At 42.3% G+C, this 23,000-nt stretch overlaps 2 protein-coding genes across 6 annotated transcripts in view; one reads left to right on the top strand and one right to left on the bottom strand.

Moving 5' to 3' along the window:
- Positions 1 to 4,633: 4,633 nt before the first annotated feature.
- HSPA13 (heat shock protein family A (Hsp70) member 13) lies at positions 4,634 to 13,549 on the top strand. Of its 2 annotated transcripts, XR_014547554.1 has the most exons (6): positions 4,667 to 4,936; positions 6,834 to 7,174; positions 7,762 to 7,975; positions 8,343 to 8,510; positions 9,292 to 10,884; positions 11,013 to 13,549. XR_014547554.1 is itself a non-coding variant. In XM_083611629.1 (5 exons), exons 1-5 carry the CDS (start codon positions 4,912 to 4,914, stop codon positions 9,969 to 9,971), a joined length of 1,428 nt encoding a protein of 475 aa, XP_083467755.1. In that variant the 5' UTR covers positions 4,634 to 4,911; the 3' UTR covers positions 9,972 to 13,549. The 2 variants fall into 2 exon arrangements, 1 of the variants encoding a protein (XP_083467755.1); XM_083611629.1 differs by having other exon boundaries at positions 4,634 to 4,936; positions 9,292 to 13,549.
- A 1,314-nt stretch (positions 13,550 to 14,863) lies between these two features.
- Positions 14,864 to 23,000, bottom strand: part of LOC310761501 (multidrug resistance-associated protein 1-like) — a 36,009-nt gene continuing 27,872 nt past the window's right edge. For 2 of the 4 annotated variants that reach the window (XM_083611477.1, XM_083611478.1), the window contains 8 exons: positions 22,556 to 22,755; positions 21,827 to 21,953; positions 21,222 to 21,323; positions 18,553 to 18,696; positions 17,500 to 17,658; positions 16,552 to 16,718; positions 15,864 to 16,058; positions 14,864 to 15,127 (listed from right to left, as the gene is read on the bottom strand). In XM_083611477.1, the coding sequence (XP_083467603.1) occupies positions 14,992 to 15,127; positions 15,864 to 16,058; positions 16,552 to 16,718; positions 17,500 to 17,658; positions 18,553 to 18,696; positions 21,222 to 21,323; positions 21,827 to 21,953; positions 22,556 to 22,755 (1,230 nt within the window). In that variant the 3' untranslated portion in view covers positions 14,864 to 14,991. Of the gene's footprint in view, positions 15,128 to 15,863; positions 16,059 to 16,551; positions 16,733 to 17,499; positions 17,659 to 18,552; positions 18,697 to 21,221; positions 21,324 to 21,826; positions 21,954 to 22,555; positions 22,756 to 23,000 lie in introns of all 4 variants that reach the window. The other 2 variants (XR_014547547.1, XR_014547548.1) reach the window with 2 other exon arrangements.

Consider the following 23,000-nt stretch of genomic DNA (forward strand, 5'->3'; position numbering starts at 1 on the left):
ATTATCCCTTATTAATCATTATCTCACTATGCATTGATTAACTATATCCTACTGTAAAATAATGATGGATGTTCACATACTAATGACACCTCTCACCTCTGCCTGAAAGTCACAGAGGTTGTGATTGTGAGCCACAGGCAAAGAACTTTTCTGTTGCTTAAACTCTGTACAGCGCCTAGAATAAACATTAAGCAGCAAACAATAAATAAAATGAAGGCTGAACATAATGAAACATGTTGTCTCTAAACTATGCCAAAGGCACAGCTATTCCTGTATATTATGATGTTTGTTAAGAGTAGCTGCAACTTCTAATAGACAGGATAGTTTGCTGTTCAATAGTAGCTCTGTCCTAGCATTAAAAATAGCCGAATTCTATTTCCACCAACATTAGGCACAATATTAACCACCTGAAAGCTTATGAACGCAATCCAGAGATGGTTTCACATGCCTAACTTCTCCCCGCCACCCAGTGTGGTGCTAGTTGCCTACTTTAGAGAACAATGACAATCCCACCCCATTAATGCTCACAGGATTTGAACATAAATATGGCTATTTGTAAATAACCCACTACGTTTATGCCCATAGCCCTTCTGGCTTTGTACCTGTTTTTTGTTAAGTGGGAATACAGCTACAACAACTCTGGTTCCTTGCCTGAAACCTAGTACAATGGTACCTCGGGTTACATACGCTTCAGGTTACATACGCTTCAGGTTACAGACTCTGCTAACCCAGAAATAGTGCTTCAGGTTAAGAACTTTGCTTCAGGATGAGAACAGAAATCGTGCTCCGGCGGCGTGGCAGCAGCAGGAGGCCCCATTAGCTAAAGTGGTGCTTCAGGTTAAGAACAGTTTCAGGTTAAGTACAGACCTCCGGAACGAATTAAGTACTTAACCTGAGGTACCACTGTATCTGCCAAGAAGAAGATTCAGTATGAACCAACAAGGGAGGGACATTGACTTGTATAGTATATTATTATTATTATTATTATTATTATTATTATTATTATTATTATACCTCCCTTCATCCATAGATCTCAGGGCGATTCACAACCAGTTCACAGGGCAGTTATTTGGGAAATGAAGTGGTACGTAGTTGTCACATGTCAGTAGTGGGTTGGGCAAGAGGTAGAAATGTATAGAACAATGAACACAACTCTTAACTTTGTATAGCAGTCAAAGTTCCAACCATGCAAAAAGAAGTTTCTACACATCACCATCCACCTCCATCCTCTCAACCAAAGATGCAGTAACAGTTTTAGGTAAAAGCAGCCAGGTAAAAGCAGTCACAGAGGGCATGGGCACATGGCCTGGGCAGAGTCCCAAGAGAGGGGCCTGGAGGACCATATTTAGTCCCTAGGCCTGAAGTTCCCCACTCAGTTTAAAGAGACATGTGTGCACGTAGAGCTATTGCCATGACTGTCAAAAGACTTCTAAGTTGTTGTCTTTTAATGGTATCTTACGCTTAAATGAGAGAGAGATGCAGGTGGTGCTGTGGGTTAAACCACAGAGCCTAGGGCTTGCCAATCAGAAGGTCGGCAGTTCAAATCCCCGCAACGGGATGAGCTCCCGTTGTTCGGTCCCACCTCCTGCCCACCTAGCAGTTCGAAAGCACACCAATGCAAGTAGATAAATAGGTACCACTCTGGCAGGAAGGTAAACGGCATTTCCCTGCGCTGCTCTGGTTCGCCAGAAGTGGCTTAGTCATGCTGGCCACATGACCTGGAAGCTGTACGCCGGCTCCCTCGGACAATAAAGTGAGATGAGCGCCGCAACCCCAGAGTCGTCCGTGACTGGACCTAATGGTCAGGGGTCCCTTTACCTTTTACTCTTATATAAGCTGCCTTATACCAGTCAGGCCATTGGTCTACCTAGCACTGGCTCATATGATTTTGCTGTTAAACTGGTAATTCTGTGCTTAAGATCTCTATGAAATTCACAGATAATGATTTTCATCACTAATAAATAGTCCTGCTTCTTATTACAATGGAAACATAAAAAGATTTCTTACACAAAAATCTTCTGATGCAGTAGGCAGGCTGTGGCTGTTGTCTGTGTATCTTCAGATGCTCAAGAAAGATTGCATTCCACTCTGGAAATATCCTAAAATATTCAGCATCTATTAAGTAGGTCAGAGCATCTATCATTTAGAGCTCATCATAAGACACCAATCAACTTCCCATCTCCTTTCTTTTAAGCTGTACATGCCAACACAGCTCAAGGTTAATATTAATACACTATAGAGAGAGCAGGGAAACTGGTCGCTACATATGAGCCTTGAAGCTGCCCACTTTACTTTGGGGGGGGGGGGAGGTCGTTGATGATGGGGAGAGAAACTTAAAGGAAACGAGAGGTGAGCTCTGTAGCTGGTGCCTCTCTTCCTGGACATCATAACAGAAATTCACACCCAGGCAAAAGCACATTGAGGATGGACATCTCTCTACATCCAAAGTACCTACTGTGGGGAAGAGCAGGGAAGGAGGAGGAAGACAGCAACTGCTGGGTTGCTGGAGGAATAGCTGACCACCACCACTTGTCTCTCCCTTGAGCAGGTTTGGGGAACCTATGGACCTCCAAATTGCTGGACTACAATTCCCATCATTCCTGACAATGATCACACTGGCTAGGAATGATGGGTTTTGGGAGTCTACCAACATTTGGAGGACCACAGGTTGCCCATAACTGTCCTTGAAGAACCAGTTGTCACAGTGAAACAGTGCCTATTCCCTGCCTTTCTCTCTCTCATGAGATCTTGACTGCTCTCTGCTTGGGGCCTCTGGCATAACAAGCTGCCACAACCACCTTTCAAATCAGCCATCTGAACCCTGAAGATGCAATTTAGCCTCCCCCCAACTCTTTCTAAACAGTGGAGCAGGAAGAAAAATGAGCTTTGAAAGTGGGTAGGGGGGTCTTCCCTTTAAGTGAAAAGGAGAATATTTAACTCCGTCTCTTCCTTAAGAGCAACCCAACCCTCGCCATATGCATGCAACATTCCTGCCAAGTTGAAATACTATTATAACAGTGGTTGCTGAATGCATCAGGATTGTTTAAAAAAAGAAACCTGAAAGCATCCACCATTGCATAAATTGAATTTAGACACAAGATTTGCAACATATGGTTTTGACTGCACTTGTGAAGGACCTACTGTCTTCATGGAATATTCACCCAGAAAACAACCACTGTGGCTAACATGACGTTAACGTCGTGACTGTAAATGTGAAAATGAAAGAATGGATTTCATTGTCAGCTTCCAGAATGATTTCATAGGAAGGTTCAGTGAATTTGTTAGACCTAGAGAATTAAATATAATAGGCAGAAAATGATGAGGCTTCTTTATGATTTATGCATTTGCAAAAATTTGGATAAAGATTACCAAAGGTTAATATGCTCTCTATGAATCTGAAACACTTCAAAACTGTCCTATCAAATCCGCATCTCCAGCAATATTCTGACACCTAGTGGGAAATGAGTATAACTGCTTATACAATACAGCTTTCCTGCTTTATTATACTTTTTTCTCTGTACTTAATGTATGCCCACCAATGTCACACATCCAAAGTGAATTTTAGTCCACAAAATATATGATACAATAAATATGTAAGTCTTTAAGGGGCCACAAAATTCTTTGTTGCTTCTGGTTCCTAAGACAGTCAGAATAGTATGCCTTTGTCCATTGTTTGACAGCTGATTTTGTGAGTAAGAAGGGAGAAAAAAATTAATTGGGCTGGGATTACCCTCTCCAAAAAGGTGAGGAAAAAGTTGTGTGGCTGAAAATACAAGACGGCTACTCCCAGAGAGTAATTTTCATCACAATTTCTCCTATGGAAGGTCCCGGAGGGTGGTTTTGTATCTAAAAATATGTGCTTGTCAATCTGTTTTTGTCGACATAAAGCATTTCATTGACATGTAAAGACTGCTGTGATGTAAAACTCAATTTAATACTTATATTAATACTTATATTATATTAATTAATATACTTCGTCTGGGCAGCCTTAAAAACAGTGATTATTAGAACACTGATTATTAGAATTTGGGAGACCAGGACTTGAATCTCCACTCAGTCATGAAACTCACGGCTAAAGAGTGGCACCTTTAGCAGCTTGGATATAAAGCTGGGATATAAATGCAATAAATAAACAAAAACACAGAGCTAGGCTTTTCAACGTGTCTGGGAATGCTGGGGCGACCAGGGCTCCCAATCACATGGAAGAAGCTACCTACTCACAGGAACCGGCTGTAGCATTGAGCTGCTTCCAAGCACTTCCACTCTCGCCCTCTACTGGCTCAGCCCGCAGCTCTGGAAATGGCATTCCCTGTAAATGCTTCTAAGCATCCTCTGGAAAATCCAAAATGCCTTTAGGCGGGAAGGGAGGGGGACCCCGTGGTATATGATGGGCTTTGAGTCCTTAACTATTAAAAGGGGACCGGGGGAGTTTACCAAAAGCAAACTAAACAAAAACTTTAACGATAAGCATCAGGAAAACTACGCAGCAGCTAAGACAACAAACTACCATTCCCGACAGGCAAAGCGCAGGAAGGGCTGTCATAACAGACCCTTCTTCCTTCTTCCCCTGTACGTCACCGGAAAGTTCCTCCCACGTCCCATCAGCCCCTTCGCACGGATTGGGTGACGTGTCTTGAGGGGAGGGGTCAGCGCGGCACGTAAGAGTGCGCGCCGACGAGATGCTTGGCTGGCGGGCATTGTAGTTTCTCTGCCTAAGGACTGCGCTGGGGCTTTATGATGAGAGGAACTACATTTCCCAGCATGCGCCGCGTCGAGCGAGGTTTTTTTTCCCCCCAAGCTGCGAAGGTACAGTCATCGCAGCGGTAAACGGCCCAGGAAGCCGGCGAGTGTCACGCATAACAACAGGCGGGGCGTTATAGGACCGGGCCAGGGCAGCGAGAAGTTTCGAAGATGGCCGGGGAGATGACGGTGCTGGGTGAGTGAGAGGGGCCGGCTGAAAGCGGGTCGGTGGTTGTGTTAGCCTCTGCTCGGCGCCTCGTTAAGATCCCACCTAAATTCTTGCCTGCCTGCCTGCCTGCCTGCCGCTGCTTTTTTCGGGGGGGAACCTCGGCCTAGATCCGCCGCTGAAACCCAGGGCTCTACGCCGGAATACTCGAAGCTAAAATGAAAGCTTTTGAGTACACGCAGGGCACTGGAGGTGTCTGAAGGGAGCCTCCAGTTCCAGAGGCAGTCTACCTGTGCGTTTGAATGCCAGCCGCGGGGAGGGACGTCGCCTTCATGCGCTGCTTATAGGGTGGCTTGAGGCAAAAGAGGACAGAATTCCTCCCCCACTAATTCGCTGTGTAGGAATGGTGCACAACTACTAAAAGTGCAGGAGATCTGTGTTCTTCTGTGTCTGGTTACCCGTGTCGGGTTGGACTAGATGACCCTCGAGTCCCTCCCAACTCTACAATTCTATGAATCCTGGAGGCATCTGGTGGGACCCTTTGGGCTCAAGACGCTGGACCAGATGAATTTTTTGGTCTGACCCAGTAGGACAGTTCTACTGATTTTTAGGCTTTTGTATTGTGGTATACTGGCCCGGACACTGAGGTCCAGTTCCGAGGGCCTTCTGGCGGTTCCCTCGCTGCAAGAAGTGAGGTTACAGGGAACCAGGCAGAGGGCCTTCTTGGTAGTGGCGCCTGCCGTGTGGAACGCCCTCCCACCAGATGTCAAGGCAATAAACAACTATTTTACTTTTAAAAGACAACTGAAGGCGGCCCTGTTTAGGGAAGTTTTTAATGTCTGACGCTGTATTGTTTTTAATATTCAGTTGGAAGCCACCCAGAGTGGCTGGGGAAACCCAGCCAGATGGGTGGGGTATAAATAATAAATTATGATGATGATGAGGGGGAGGGGTGGAGCTGCTGCCAACCAGGGAAAAAAGTGATCACCTCAGGTGTCTGATCTTTGGTATCATGAAAAGTTACAAATGGTTTTGCATGTATATAGTATCTTCACTGCCCAGGAGGGAGAGAGGCACTTGTGGGATTTTCTGCTTCCGGTACCAAAATAATTTGACCAGCGTCACTGCTATTCATTTGCTGCTTTGCCTCAGGATGGTCCTGGACTTAGGGGATGAAAGTGTTAAAGCACTTCCTTTGCAGACTTCAGTATCTGTAATCTTGCTTCTGGGAAACTGATCAGTGATTGGTAGAGTCACAGGAAGAGGGGTGTTTAGTGAAGCAGTTGAAGAAGGAGAGGATGAAAGTTATTGGTTTTCTCTAGGAGGGTGCCTTTCATTGTCTTTCTAGTTTGGAGTTTTGTTACACAGGCAATGTGTTTGCCATCTCCCAATACTGGAAAAAGGCTTGATGGACCTGTTTCAAAGAACTGGCAGTGCCCATGACTCATCAGAAAGATTTTATTTGAGTGGATAGCACAGTGAAAATGCCAACAGTGTGAGGCAGCTGTGAAAAAGACACTACGTGCTAGGATTATTAGAAAAGGAATTAAAAATAAAACTGTTAGTATCAAAATGTTCTGATTCAAATCCATAATGCACCCCTTTTGGAATATTATGTACAGTTCAAAAATGATATTATAGAGCTAGAGTAGACGCAGCTAAAATGACCATGAAGTGTATTAAAATCTAAATGGTTTGGGATCTTTAGCTTTTTTTAAAAATATAATTTATGAGTGACACAATAGCTGTTCTAAAAATTGTACCTGCTGTGTATGATCTAGTTGAGATTCCTGCATTGCAGGGGGTTGGACTGGTTGACCCTTGGGTCCCTTTCAACTCTATAATTCTATGGAAAAAAATGGATAGTCTTGTTAACTTCTTCTGGGATTAATTTTCTGACTTTTAATTTTTCTGTCTTTCCTTTCAGGTTCTGCTATTTTGACACTTTTATTAGCTGGATACCTGGCCCAACAGTATTTACCTATGCCCACACCAAAAGTAATAGGGGTTGACCTTGGCACCACATATTGTTCAGTTGGCGTTTTCCTTCCTGGCACAGGGCAGGTGAAAGTAATTCCTGATGAAAGTGGGCACAACAGCATTCCAAGCATAGTGTCATTCACGGAGGGAGATATTTATGTGGGATATGATGGACTAGAGCTGGCAGATTCAAACCCACAGAACACTGTGTATGACGCCAAGCGATTTATAGGGAAGCTCTTCACACCAAAAGAATTGATAAGTGAGAGCCGCAGATACCCATTTAAGGTGAGCTTAATGTTTTGTTTACCAGCTAACTGCCAATGAGTGTTTGATACCCACACTTCTCACTGCTGTGTAATAAGTTAGAAGACCTGAGATGATTCATTTGTTCTAGGAATAGGTGAAGCTGAGGCCTTGTGGTTTGAAGTGCTTCGTACAAATGAGGAGTATGTTTTTACGTTTTGGAAATATATTTTGTGCTGCTGGGAACTGCTTAAATTTACACCACTCTTAAATATTAATTAAATCGTATGCATCATGTGATTTCAGGTAATGTCTAGTTCAGACAAATCCTTTTAAATGAAAAAGAAAGCCTCTATGATGAATTCTGTCATGTTTCTGTGGTTCCTATACATATGGAGTTTTAATTTTGTTTTAGAGTATACTTTATACTTTTTTGCTGTGTGAGCCACCCAAAGAACTGTCATGAGATGGCTATATAAATATAATGAATAAATAAGGAATTTTATTTCTTAACAGCACACTCCTATGTTCACTCAGAATTAAGTGAGTAATTCTGTGTACAGGCGGGTCCACTCACTCATATGTATGTGATAGCAGCTTAAAGATTCTGCTTTTCTCTTGTTTTTCAGATTATTAATAACAAGGGAGCTGCTGAATTTTCCATTGCAACCAATGAGACTTATAATGTAACACCAGAATATATTGGTTCTCAACTCCTTTTGAAATTGAAGAGGATGTCAGAGGACTACCTTGGAATGCCTGTTTCCAGAGCAGTTATTTCAGTGCCAGCAGAGTTTGATGAAAGACAACGAAACTACACTATTAAAGCAGCAAGACTTGCAGGTGATGCATATTTTCCCTTGTATTCTTGCTAAACTCAGTTTATTTTCATAATGCCATACTTGGAGCATATATAATAGTAGGCCAGCACTGACTTGTCTTTGGCTTTGACTTGTGCAGCGTTAGAAATTGTGAATGAAATTTCTCCAGAATAACAAGCAGAGTTAGAAACAAAATTAAGGAAACAAAATCACTTACAAATACACAACCATTTATTGTCTGAAGGAGAGTTAGACACAACTCTACAAGCTTTAATCATTTTATACTTAAATTTCCACTTAGTCGTCATATTTGGTTTAGAAGCATTATTTTACTAGATGGAATAGGAGGCAAAAATAAAAATATTGATAACATATTTTATCTTTTGAAGGACTGGAAATCTTGCGGGTAATTAATGAACCCACTGCAGCAGCCATGGCATATGGTCTCCACAAAGTTGATGTTTCTAATGTTCTGGTCGTAGACTTGGGTGGAGGAACGTTGGATGTTTCTCTGCTGAACAAGCAAGGAGGGATGTTTCTGACCCGAGCCATGGCAGGTAAAGAAGAGTCTTTAATGCTAGGGTTTGAGTCACTAAAATAATTTTACTTGGCAGTTCTAATACGGCAAGCTGTAGGTTGGTTCTACATCTTTCCTCCCTGCTTGTATACCATTGGATACACTCATGCTTATCGCGGGCAGCTGAATATGTAAACTGACTTCATTAAAAAATGCTGTAGTTAAGATTACATTGAAAGATGTAGAAGTCCTGTCCAAGGTGCTACATTTGTGATGGCCTGCCCATGCATGCAAATTAACACTTGATGTTGTAGTAAATGAGTCGTGAATGAATGCCTTGGGTCCTGTACTGGAAGAAAGGTGGGATATAAAGAAAATAAATAAATCTGTAAGACTTCCCTATGAAGAGGTGAACATAGAGAGGTCAGAGAGGCGAGTTATTGGCCTTAATTTTTGTGTGTCCCATTTATTCCTAATATATTTTCTGGACAATGAGCACCAATGATTTTTTTTGTGGAACTTGCTTCCAAATGAACCTATACTTATGACTAGCTTAAGCCAGGTTATGATGCACCAAGCTCAGTACAGCCAACCAGCTGTCTGTGGCAGCCTCTCAAGGGCTCAGTGAAACCACCTGTTTTATGAGATAGCTCATTCAGTAGAGCAAGAGACTCTTAATTTTGGGGTTATGGGTTCATGCAGGGGGTTGGACTAGATGACCCTCATGGTCTCTTCCAACTCCTCAGTTCTATACTTCTAAGTTATACATATCATTGTCTTCAATTGCTGTGAGTTGTCTGTATGTCGGCTTTGTATTTTAGGTAACAACAAACTTGGAGGGCAGGACTTCAATCAGCGGCTGATGCAGTACCTATATGATGAGATGCATCATACATATGACTCTCTGCCTTCTAAAAAGGAAGAGATACATAGACTCAGACAGGCTGTAGAAGCTGTCAAATTGAACTTGACAGTTCACAACTCTTCCACAGTCAGAATTTCTCTTACTATGCCACAGCGGAAGCACCAACATGAACCCTTGAAGGAAGAGAACAAGGTATACAGCAAACATGAAAATGTCCCTTCAGAAATCAAAACAGGGATGAATGAGGACCTGGAGGGCAGTCTTTCAGAAACACAGAACGTCCCTTGGAGAAAAGTTCTCTTTGAAACAGAAATTTCCCGGAAACTCTTTGAGACATTAAATGAAGACCTTTTTGAGAAGATTCTTGTTCCCATTAAGCAGGTATTGAAAGAAGGACATCTACACAAGACTGAAGTAGATGAGATTGTATTAGTTGGAGGCTCCACCCGAATTCCAAGAATACGTAAAGTTATTACAGAATTCTTTGGGAAGAAACCCAACACTTCCGTTGACCCAGATCTAGCTGTGGTAATAGGGGTGGCCATTCAGGCTGGAATTGTGGGGGGATCTTGGCCCCTCCAAGTTAGTGCTGTGGAAATTCCAAACAGGCATTTACGAAAGATAAATTTCATCTAAGCTTCAGTGTTCTTATCCCATTTTATTTTCTTCAGTTCCATAACTAAGCAGGGCTCTATATGTCCTAACCTAAATCCATTAGCATGTTGGACTGTTCAGTGTACATTAGTTCCTTCCCTGTGTCCCTTGTAAGGGATTAGCTATATAAAGAAGAAAATATTGTTAATACTTGAGCTGCAGGAAAACATGAGCTCATTTGTTAAGGAAAGCCAATGATCAGAAACATTGTTTCTGAAGCATGATTTTATTTTATTTTATTAATTTAATAATCAACAGAACCTCAAGACTTCTTTGCTTGAAAATGGAATTAAACCATTCTGAAGTAATGAGGGAGATAGTGTTGGCATTGTTTCCTGGCATTTCCCAGGAATATGTATTGACTGTGAACTGGCCTGGCAGTAGCAGTATTAATGCAGATAGCACAGCTGAAGTTCATCTTAAATGGCATTTAAAAGCACTTTTCTTAATGTTGCATTGAAGCTTGAATGTGCTTTAGATAGTAGCACTTTACCAAGAGCTGTTCTGCAGATCCTACCAAAAATTGAATGCATTCCTTAACATTAGCCATGGGGAATCATCACTATTGGACACCTCTTAGTATTTCTAGTATAAGGTAGTAAGAGGCAAACATTATGGTTTCTACTCATGTGCTGAAGGAAGTTTGCAATTGTATGTGTTATCACTGGAAACTCCATGATTGTATGGTATGTTGACTTTGTTCAAGCATAATTCTAAAACTATGGTTTAGTTTAGTGCTATGTGAATGAGGCTCTGGTTTGTGTGATCCCACTTTCCTTGTCCTCAGGCAGTTGTGAGTAGGTTAGAAACTTTCTTCCTTTTTTTGTTAATGCAGTTTAGCTTTACATCCAGAACCTAAACTGTGGCTAGTCTTAACTATGGTTTACTGAAAGAAGCCAGCTTCATAAGCCACTATTTTGAAGCTGGCTTATTGCAAGAATCCAAAATTAAGACTAGCCTGTTCAAATTTTACTTGAGGGAGTGCTTGCACCTGAGACTTATTCATGTAACACTAAACTATAGTCTAATGTTATGCCCCAAGTGAGGCTAGTGTAAAACTTGTATTTTTCGGTTTTGATCAGTTATTACTACTGAAAAATTCCATAATGCAGATAACTCTACCTTTGCTTTAGTTGTTACAGTTTGTGCAATTCAGAGAACAGTCTTTTTAACCATTCCATAAAAAAGTTGAAGTAGCAATTTCAGTCTATGCTTTTGTAGAAAGTATTGAAACTAAATATTCCAGGACTCTTGAAAACACTCCATTCTTGTTAATAAGAAAACTGGTATTTTCTGGCTGCAGCATTGAAGTAAACATCTCATTGTTTACTTATTTTAGATTTAGATTTGCTTCTAAATTTGCAATTAATGACATAGGGATTAATGTGTAATCCTAATGTGTCAAAACGCTCACAGAGTGTTGCAATGTTAATGCAAACAATACTGAGTGTTTTTTGGGGTCTCACCCTCAAATATGTGCAAACCTGAGATACAATGGTCAGAAATTTTCCTAATTATGGTGGTTAAAAATGTGCCATTGTTGAGGAGGTAGTTAACAAACATTATATCTCATTGCCCAGGTTACTCTGTGTTTGTCTATATAGGCACTTTGTCAAAGATCGTCATAATCATGTGTGTAGAGCGAAATGTACTGTACAATGTGGCTCAAAGAACATGGCTGAAACCTAGTTCTGAGTGGTTGTTTTTTTGTGGTGGTGGAGAAAGGGCACGGAGAATGTTTTCAAGGAGCAGAACCAGTTGTGTAAAGAGCAGGATGCTGTGTGTGAACTGCCCTGTAGTCTTTGTGTAGATACTGAAGATTATATTGCTATTAGTAGGACCACCAACTACTTGATCGGGATTCAAAGAGCTGGACATCTAGTTCTAAGAACCTAAGGATCTTCTGACTCCTAACCCATCCTGCAAAGCAAACTGCTTTTAAAATCTGGATTTTGAAAGATTGTCATAAGTCATAGGTGTTCTGAATTCATGGTTATCAGCTGCTGAAAGAAGCAAATACAAAGAAATCCACTTGTGAGCCTCAGTAGCTCATGGGATCTCGGGCCCATTGTTTCTTACTTCGGATATAAAGAAGCAGACCAGTCTTTACTTTTAAAGAGACTTGAATTCTTTAGGTGTACAGCAACAAGAGGTGAACCAAATAAATTGAGAATGTGAATCAGAGATTGTTGATGGAATTGAAGAAAACGTCAAACTTATTCTCAGGCTGTCCTTACAGTATCGGTAGATAGAATATAGCATTTTATCAGCAGATGGCTGTGTGAGAAATGAACTTCCTCTTGCACAATGGGAATTCTCCTTCCCCCTCTCCCCATATGGCCCTGGCGTACTCCCTCAATCTCCTCTGGGGGGTTGGGGAGGGACAGACCCTTTGTAGCAGATTTTGGGGGAGAGGAAGGTGAAGTCCTGTTATGCGAGAGGAAATCCACTTGCACAATGTTGGAATGCAACCATAAATTGCATTTTTCTTGTAATGAGAGGAATGTACATCTCACATTTTTTTCTAAACTTTCCAACACAAGGCCAACTCCTGTTGCCTTTAAAAATTGGTTGTAGCCCTTCCATATATTAAAGGGGTTACTTTTCTTGCTTAGCTTAGCAAGAAGAGAAAGCTTTGCCTCACAGCTTTCTGTAATCCATTTTTATTGAAGTTTTACGTTGCCAAGTGATGATTTTACATGGCAAGGCAAAGTTACAAGCGAAAACCATACAAGTTTAGGTCAAATATTGGTAAAATTAAGCTTCGTGGAAGTCAAACTGTTACAGACTTCCAGACGTTGATAGTTTGGGTATCTCATCGATCAGGATAGCTTCTAGAAGTTTCTAAAGAGCAGAAGGGCAGCCATCTCTGGTGGACCTAGCTCTAAAGAACTGTTTTAAAAGCAGCTTACTCAGGTGCTGTTAAGGCATGCCTCTGTTTATGGCAAATGAAGCAGACTTGATTTTCTTCCCCACCCATACTGATTTGATTATGCTGGAGCCGGCTTACTGGCATCCTTAACTGTGCCCCCTATGAGTTGCTGTGCTGGTGCAGTAGCTTGCAGAACCCAATTAGTTTTAAGGTTTACTTGAAGATTTAGAGTTCTTTTGCAAAGAAGTAAATGTATTTCGGACATTAACTTATTATGGCAAACTTGTAAACCAGAAGATGGCCCCTATTTTTAGACAAATAATTATAGTAAAATATTTTTCTTACTGAAGCCATTGGCTTTAAAACACACACACACACACACACACACACACACACACTCAAATTGTTCTCACAGGTTTCTATAAAAAAATAGACATATGAGAAAAATAAGACTTGGACAGGCTTATTTCATCAGTTGGAATCTGGATGGGTTAGCTAAGTAACATTTGTATCAGCATCTCTTGCTGGAACTACAGTTCCTTTCGCACTGGCACATAAAACAATTAAGCTGGGTTGCAGGCTTAATTGAAGCGGATTTTCTGTGTGGAAAAAGGATAATTTTGTTTGGAGACTGCATTTACAAAATTGTCTTTTTGTATTATCAAAATAAAAGACCTTTTATACTGTCTGTTGTGCTTATTTTGAGACTGCCCTATTGAATGTAAATGAGGTCATGGCCATTAAACTAGGGTGTTTATAAGATGGAGGGGAATCTCGCTGCCACATAGCAGTTTAATAATGCTACTGCAGAAGTATGTCAAGGCTTGGAAGGATTTCCATAATCAACACACACACACACAGTGTTCTGAAATATTAAGAGTATTTGCTCTGCAGCTTGAGGATTTTCTAGAGAGCATCCAGCCCACTTCAGACAATGCCAAACCATGGTTTGTTCTGAGGCTGACAGTTTCTCTTCTCCTTGCCTTCTCAGAGTGAGAGAAAGAGAGAAGTTTCTATTCACAGTTCAGAACAAATTGCAATTTCCCAGTTTCATTCCTACAGAATGGAAAACTGCAGCTTATTGCAAACGCTGGAACAGAAGCTTCGCATTTCTTAAGGCTAACTGTACCTTGTGGCAGTAACAAACCTTGGTTTATCGTTTAATTGAACTAGGCTATGGAAAATGAAGGGCTTGGTGTCACCGGCTAATGAATTTGCTGGATTTTATGGTGGGGAATGTCCAATTGTGCAGTTCTGTCCTACTTCACTTGCATTTTCTGGGACCTCACAGGTGATATTTTTGTTGGGAGTACTTTGAGTTTAGTAGTAGCGAGTTATCTGGTCATTAGGCAATACTGTCTACCCTGAACCATAATGACAAACTAGAAGGAAGGAAGTGAAACAGGGTATGTGTTTAGGAACTGAAATCAAAATACAGTGGTACCTCGGGTTACATACGCTTCAGGTTACATACGTTTCAGGTTACAGACTCCGCTAACCCAGAAATAGTACCTTGGGTTAAGAACTTTGCTTCAGGATGAGAACAGAAATCGTGCTCCAGCGGCTCAGGAGCAGCAGGAGGCCCCATTAGCTAAAGTGGTGCTTCAGGTTAAGAACAGTTTCAGGTTAAGTATGGACCTCCGGAACGAATTAAGTACTTAACCCGAGGTACCACTATATTGCTTCATTTCAGATTTTTATGCCATGCCTTTTCAAAATTGTAACAAGCCCCCGCCCCCCCCCCCCCATACTTGGTGATGATCAGGACTGTGTTCGCAGGCCTGCCTTCCCTTTCCCCAGTCAGATGTCCAGACTGCAACTCATCGGTCCCAGCCAATAGCCAAGGTTGATGGGAGTTGCAGTCCGAAATTGACAAATAGCACCGGCTTAGCAAAGGCTGCTCCAGAGCCAGAGGGGCTAAACTGATTCTCATCATGCTCTTTGTAATTAATAAGCTGCTACAAGTTTGCTAACTTCGATAATGTATACAGACACATACACCTTGTATTAAAAACATTTAATATTGGCAACACAGTTCATTTTTAATTTTCTTTTTAAAAATTCCCTATAAAATGAAGTAATTTTTGCTATAATTCTTGTAGAAGAATTCAGGAAAATAATAATCACTGTTCATATTAAAGATTGGGTGTCTGCCTCCTGTGGTATTCCAGCTTCTGATACCATTTCATAAAATATGCCTCTCTGTTGCAGCAACCTGGCTGGAGTATCAAATTCAGCAATCCTTCCAGAGTTCAGAACAAGCACCCTGAAAGAGCAAAACAATGTAATGGGGAAACCTTTAATCTAGGAAGAGTTAGAGCTGATCAACTTGCAAAATAAAATTTACATTAAGCAGTTCATTTGTTAATTAAAGATTTCGGGGATGAAGGTTGACTACTTTAAGGCAGGAGAGGGGAACCTGCGGTTCTCCAGCTGTTGTCGGACAGGAGTTGGAGTCTCAACTTCTGGAAGGCAAAAGGTTCCTGACCTCCACAAGGAACAGCTCAGTATAAGAGCACAAGCTCTGCTTGTTGAAGATTGAAGGTTAAATTTCTATTTAAACAGAAGATAGCAAGTGATGTGAAAGACAAAAGAACCCTGAGTCAACCGTATTGAGGTAGATGAATAAATCTGACATGATCCAAAGTAGCTTCCTATCTTCCTATTTAAGAACTTTCTTAAAAAAAAATGCTGACCAATTCCTGAATGTAATTACCTTTTCATCAAACAAATTTGATTCTGCAAATCTGTGGCTCCAAACACACTTTGCCATTGAGCTTTGTGTGTATTACAGTGGGCAAATTCTACTGAATCCAGTAGTGCTACCTACCTAACATTCAATAGGTAGATGGCAGTTCTTTTTTATGAGGAGACAGTCCACGGAAACTGAGGCGGGATGGAGATTTTGTTTGCACCAGGCCCAAGCAGAAACAGTTTATCCCTTTACTTTCAGGAGCTGCTTAGAGGGGTGGGAAAACCACATGCCACTTATAGCAACATACCTATCAGAATCCAGTATGGAATGCAGCCTGTGGGCAATGGTTAGTACTGTGCAGTTGTGGAATTCTGACCGGATTGTGGATTGCACTTGATTGTCTGTTTCCATGTCAACAGAGGCTGTTGCTTCATCCAAGATTAATACTTTCGTCTTTCGTAGCAAAGCACGAGCCAGGCAGACAAGCTGTCTCTGCCCCATGCTGACAAAAACAGAAATACAGTTTTAGTATGTGCTCTCGAATGGCGCTAGGCCTCAATTTCTGATTGGGCAGCTGGTGGCTGCTGCACCATCTTGTGAATAGGCATGCAGGTTTTATGTTTGTGTGTGTGTACACAAAAAAGGATGACTACAAAAGGATCGCAGATGTGAACAGTGCTAGGAATATGGATATCCCATTAGAAAACCACTGCTAGTCTGAGAAGCAAATATGGGGATATGTGGACAGACTGTCTAGGGCAAGAACAACTCCCCACCCTGCAAATCTCTGGATAGGTCTAAGGTGAACAGACATCCAAGTAGAGAATGGTAATGTTTCTTCATCCTTTGTCCCTTACTTTGGCCTGCCAAGTAACACTATCTGTGGGTAGCTTCATCAGTAGAAAACCACTTTGGAATACTAGTACTCCTCTGCTAGTGGAGATCATTATTCTTCAGGTTACTTAGCTCACCCCTTAACATAGTTTAAGACATACCTCAGGTTTTCACCACCCTCGGCGATCTCATGGAGAAGTTTCTTTGGGAGTGACTGTACAAAGTTCTTCAAGTCACACAATTCCAGTGCATCCCACAGTTCAAGATCAGAGTATCTTCCAAGTGGATCCAAGTTTGACCGCAGTGTCCCTGAGAATAAGACCGGGTCCTATGGAATAATGTCTAGACAGTATTTCCATGTAGTATAATATTAGCGAGTTTAGGTTTCAGATTGATATTACTTTGGGGTGGGGTCAGGAAGGGCTGCTGTTCCTCGGCCTCCCCTCCCCATCATCAAGCTATTAAATCCTGACTGGTTTTAGATATATTTGTAAAGAAGCAATAGATTGGCATCAACCTCCTTGAGTGCAAACAGAATAAATGGCAAATTTATTTGTAAAGCTAGCTGAATCTGAAGACCAGGAGGGACAGACCATGGGCTGCTATTCCCTTGTGGCAAATGGACGGCACACTACCTTTCAGAGCACAATAAACTTGGCCAAAGCCAAAGGCTGTTGTCATGCCAGTTATCTTAGAGTAAGTTTTCATCAGAAGGGCAGTTGGAAAAAAGGCAAGAGATCAGTAGGCAATGAGAAGCCCATGCAATAGGAAGTGAGAAAGGGGTGGAAAGAACTCTGAAATATGCCACTAACTAGGCATAAATTCTTGAATCCCTGGGCAGGCATTCCTGATACATGTTTCATATGTTATCCCCTATTTTCCCCTCTCCTACAATAGTCAGTAAAGGACTGGTTTCTTCCAAGACAGCAGGTGGTTAAATGCAATGCAAAATCAACGAGTGGAGCTAATGGATTACAATATTTTTTGACAAGTTCATTAAAACTATTGCAAAAAGAATAATGGCAGAATTCAAAAGACTAAAGCTTATAAAAGAATTGTATGTGTGGATATTATACAGACACATACGAACACACGCACACAATGCTAACCTGTGGAATAATGTTCAGGTTGCCACGTAGGTCATGCAAACCAATAGTTGATATGTCAATGCCATCAATGATTATTTTGCCTCCAGCTCTTTCTATTATCCTAAACAAACTATTTGTGAGAGTCGATTTGCCAGCTCCTGTTCTTCCTATTATTCCAATCTGTAACAAAATATATGTGCATTTTAAAATGGGAGCAGTTTCACTATGTTACTTAACACATGCAAAGAAAACAGTATAGTTCCATATAAAAAAAGCAAAACAGTCTTGAAAAATAAAAGCCTTCAACAAGAAATCTCTACTAGCAAAGGTTAGTGGCCAACATTAGTAGATAACTGATTGTTTTTTTCTGGTTCACACATCAACCACAGTGCTTGTGCCATGCAGGAATATCCATAGAGCTCAACAGAGTGCACCCACCCACACAAATATAGATTGGGTCCTGAGATCACTAACAAAAACCTAAATGCCTTCTTTTTTACACAAACCTTTTCTGAATGATTTTTAAAATTGATTGTCCACTGATTACCTTCTGCTGCTACTGCTACTTTAATTGTCATTGGTTTTGGTACACATTTTATGCTTATTTTTTTGTTTTCTTCATACCACTCTGATATTTTATTATGTGAGCAGTTTATACATCTTTCAAAATAAAGTAATAAAGAACGGAGCATCTTTTCAAGTGGTCAAGGACACTGGCTGACAATCCAGTCCAGAAGAAAGTTTGCTCCAAACCAAGGCCCTATGCATGTTCTGGTGTGTACTTGGGGCTGTGATGCCTGAAAAATGCTACATTTCCAAACTGAAGGGACAGCCTGATAGCACAATTGAATACAGACATGTTACAGCCCTCTATTGATGTTAGATGGGCAGCATTTTAAGACGGAGAAGTGATCCAACTCACTTTTGTCCACAGGAAATCACTTAAACCAGGGGCACTCAGTTTCAAGAACAGCAGCCACAAATTACACAACAAACTTTGAAAACATATATTTAAATAGATATATTTTTAAAAGGGAAACAGGTGTGACAGAGTACTTAATTTTGGCACGTTACCTTCTCTTCTTTGCAGCTTTGAAAAGTTACATCCTGCAGAGCCAAGTCCAGATCTGACCTGTACCGAGCTTGGAAACTTGCAAACTGTATTATTCCTTCCTTGGGCCATCCCACAGGTGGACGATTGGATAATATCCAGGGGGCCTAAAATGGATAAACAAACTTTGAAGCCGATAAAACAAGCCACAAATTAGTGAGCATCAAAACGTGTACTTAAAAGTATTTCACAATACAGTCATACCTCGGGTTAAATATGCTTCAGGTTGAGCATTTTCAGGTTACGCTCCACGGCAACCCGAAAGTAACGGAACGCGTTACTTCCGGGTTTCGCCGCTCACGCGTGCGCAGACACTCAAAATGACATGGCGAGCGTGCGCAGACGCTCAAAATGGCGTCGCGAGCGTGCGCAGAAGCGGTGAATTGCGACCTGCGCAGACGTGCAGTCATGGGTTGCGTTTTACTCAGGATGCGAATAGGGCTCCAGAATGGATCCCGTTCACATCCAGAGGTACCGCTGTATATAAAATTAGCCCCTCCACCACTGCAGATGGTGATGTCACAAGCTGAAGCTGCCTGCCCAGGCTTCTATCCAAGAAAGCACTAAGCTACTTTTCCCATTAGCACAAGGATTTGTGCTTGCACAATGGAACTTTGCCCCATCTCCTCCCCTGTGCACCCCCTAAATCTGTTCTGTGTTCCCCCCACCCCCAAGCAAATTTGGAGTGGGCAAGGGGAAAGGAGAGGGGAGAAAATTCTGTTGCACAAGCACAAATCCTCGTGCTGCAAAAGTTTAGAGAATCTCTGGCCCATGGCTACCTGCCCATCAGCTGAAATAACTGATACCATCAGATACATGGGAACTTCTTGGAAAACCCACTGCATGCTGATCCTTTCAACCTTTGAAAAGGACCATCATATTCCAGAATAAAGGGTCTTCTTGCTTTTGCTTTTCCCTATAATAATAATAATAATAATAATAATAATTTATTATTTATACCCCGCCCATCTGGCTGGGCCTCCCCAGCCACTCTGGGCGGCTTCCATAAAAACCAAAAATACAATAAAATATCACACGTTAAAAACTTCCCTGAACAGGGCTGCCTTAAGATGTCTTCTGAATGTCAGGTAGTTGTTTATCGCTTTGACATCTGCTGGAAGGGCGTTCCACAGGGCGGGCGCCACTACCAAGAAGGCCCTCTGCCTGGTTCCCTGTAGCTTTGCTTCTCGCAATGAGGGAACCGCCAGAAGGCCCTCGGCGCTGGACCTCAGCGTCCGGGCAGAATGATGGGGGTGGAGACGCTCCTTCAGGTATACTGGACCGAGGCCGTTTAGGGCTTTAAAGGTCAGCACCAACACTTTGAATTGTGCTCGGAAACGTACTGGGAGCCAATGTAGGTCTTTCAAGACCGGTGTTATATGGTCTCGGCGGCCGCCCCCAGTCACCAGTCTAGCTGCCGCATTCTGGATTAGTTGTAGTTTCCGAGTCACCTTCAAAGGTAGCCCCACGTAGAGTGCATTGCAGTAGTCCAAGCGGGAGATAACCAGAGCATGCACCACTCTGGCGAGACAGTCCGCAGGCAGATAGGGTCTCAGCCTACGTACCAGATGGAGCTGGTAAACAGCTGCCCTGGACACAGATTTGACCTGTGCCTCCATGGACAGCTGTGAGTCCAAAATGACTCCCAGGCTGCGCACCTGGTCCTTCAGGGGCACAGTTACCCCATTCAGGACCAGGGAATCCTCCACACCTGCCCGCCTCCTGTCCCCCAAAAACAGTACTTCTGTCTTGTCAGGATTCAACCTCAATCTGTTAGCCGCCATCCATCCTCCAACCGCTTCCAGACACTCACACAGGACCTTCACCGCCCTCACTGGTTCTGATTTAAAAGAGAGGTAGAGCTGGGTATCATCCGCATACTGATGAACACCCAGCCCAAACCTCCTGATGATCTCTCCCAGCGGCTGCATGTAAATGTTGAAAAGCATGGGGGAGAGGACAGAACCCTGAGGCACCCCACAAGTGAGAGCCCAGGGGTCTGAACACTCATCCCCCACCACCACTTTCTGAACGCAGCCCAGGAGGAAGGAGCGGAACCACTGTATGACAGTGCCTCCAGCTCCCAGCCCCTGAAGACGGTCCAGAAGGATGTTATGGTCGATGGTATCAAACGCCGCTGAGAGATCCAGCAGAACTAGGAAACAGCTCTCACCTTTGTCCCTAGCCCGCCGGAGATCATCAACCAGTGCGACCAAGGCAGTTTCAGTCCCATGATGAGGCCTGAATCCCGACTGGAAGGGATCCAATTTTTTCCTAATTTCCCTAATTTTTGTCCCCTTCATCACTGTGTGGCAAAGCAGTCCCTGCCAGAGTTAATGTAACTGGCTCTCACAGAGACTGCTCCATTGAGCAGCAATGAGGTAAAAAGCATAGGGTTCCCTGCTCAGTTCCTGCTCCTCTTTGCTTACACAGGAGAGCAGAGACTAACTGAAAGCAGGTCTCTTTGCAGCAGTTTATCCTACCCTTTTAAAGGATGCTCCAGCAGCAATCACAACCTAAACTTTGAAAGGTTTGAGCCTTCCAGTTCTCTGCCAACTAATTTTTTTTAAAAAAATCTTCATTACTTAATTTCAAGCTGTATACTTATCGTCATTTCACAAAAGCTGTTTACCTCTTTGTCTGTCTTTTCATATTCACAAACCCTTTCAATGGCGACTGCATTGGTTTCAATTTCACATGCTTTTCGGACCCAAAAATTCAAACTTTGAGTTATCTGAAATAAATAAATACTTGTTTATAGAACTTGTTGCAGTGGGTTTAACCTGTTAAAATCTGTGTGGTTCTAGACAGTCACTGCATAGAAAAAATATAAAGGAGAGGATAGCTTTATCCTATTTTAAGAAATACTTAAAACCAATGTTATGCTGCTAGGCATACTGAATGGCTTAGATCTAAAGGCATCTTGTGTGAGCAGAAAGACACTTCTTAATTTTCCTGTCCCACTGCAGCCCCTCCATGCCGTTCCAGAGGGTCCCTTGAGATAGGAAAGGGGAATATAAACTGAATGAGCTAGGAGACCTGATTTGCAAATTGGAGAGCCACTTGCCCCTATCTGGAGCCAACCCAATGTGTTGGCAGCACTTTGAGACTTCTTAGAACTGCTGGATTACCGCAGAGTTTGGCTTACTGTAACATCAATGATTCCACTCCTACCAAATTTGCAATCCATTTTCCAAGTACTGCAACTGCATTAAAAAAAAATGCTTACTTACTTACATTCAGTGCATATGTTATTGATAATCCTACTGTGGCAGAGTCCACCTTGCTCCCAGCGAACACTGCAAGCAATGCAGCAAGGAAGACCATCAAGTTTCCCAGAAATTCAAGTCTGACAGCCAGCCACCTGTCATAAGTGCATGCCAAGATTAATTAGGATTCAATTACACAGTTATCAAATTGGTTAGAAATATCTGCATTTTCAGTCCTATCAATTAAAATAAGAATATAGCTTGGTGCTTTGGGGAAGGGCCGTGGCTCAGTGGTAGTGCACCTGCCTAGCATGTGCTCAAGGTCCCAGCTTCAATCCCTGGTCCTTGCCCCCCTCCCCCCCCCGGTAGGGCTGGAAGAGACACCGCCCCCCCCCCCCCCGGTGCCTGAAATCCTGTCAGTGCAGCCAGTGCAGGTAACTTACAACTTACAGACATTTAACTTGTGTGCATTCAGCTTTGTGCGCTTGGAAAGTAAAAGGGGGCAAAAGTGGGGCGGGCGTCCAGGGAAAAAGCTACTTCTGGAAAAAGAACTTTGGCAATCCCACCCGCTATTGAACCCAATGTGTTTTGACTATACTCAACTTTGGATTTACACACTATCCCCAGAACATAACCCCCACATAAGTTGAGAGTTGCTTTAAATGAACTAGATGGACTCCGTATAAGGAATCTTCCTATGTTCCTAATCTGTGTATAAATCCTTTCCCATGATATCCTAGGATCATTAATACAGTACCTGTTTGAGATCACGTTGTTGTAGAAGCAAACCATGTTCTCATTGATGACATCTTTGTTCTGATTAAGAAATCTTTCCTGATGTCCAAATGCTCTGATTGTGGATACACCTACAAGCGTTTCACTGAAGTGTGAAATTATTGGTGTTTGCGTAGCTCCAGATAACCGTCGGATTTGTCTGGAACTAGCAATATAGTATCGCTAATGAAAACAGACAAAGGGAGGGACAGGTAAGAAGTGTGTATAGGGCACCAGGGCATTGTTTTGATTTGATTCAATTGTATTGTTTTATATGGTATTGTTGTAAGCCTCTCTGTGGCCTACTGGCAAAGGGCAGCATACAAAACTCTTAAATATATAAATTGCCTTAGACCAGAAAACCTCCTACGTACCCTACATCTTAGAATAAATATAGGCCTCGGATAGCAGAACAGCAACTTTCCCCT

Source organism: Podarcis filfolensis (assembly GCF_964270895.1).
Source record: "Podarcis filfolensis genome assembly, chromosome: 4".
Lineage (NCBI taxonomy): Eukaryota > Metazoa > Chordata > Lepidosauria > Squamata > Lacertidae > Podarcis > Podarcis filfolensis.

Bases quoted from the DNA above. Each gene is read 5' to 3' on its own strand.
- HSPA13 (XM_083611629.1), top strand. From the start codon at position 4,912: ATGGCCGGGGAGATGACGGTGCTGG. The intron at 7,175-7,761 runs GTGAGCTTAATG...CTTGTTTTTCAG, and splicing joins GCCGCAGATACCCATTTAAG to ATTATTAATAACAAGGGAGC. The intron at 8,511-9,291 runs GTAAAGAAGAGT...TTTGTATTTTAG, and splicing joins TCTGACCCGAGCCATGGCAG to GTAACAACAAACTTGGAGGG.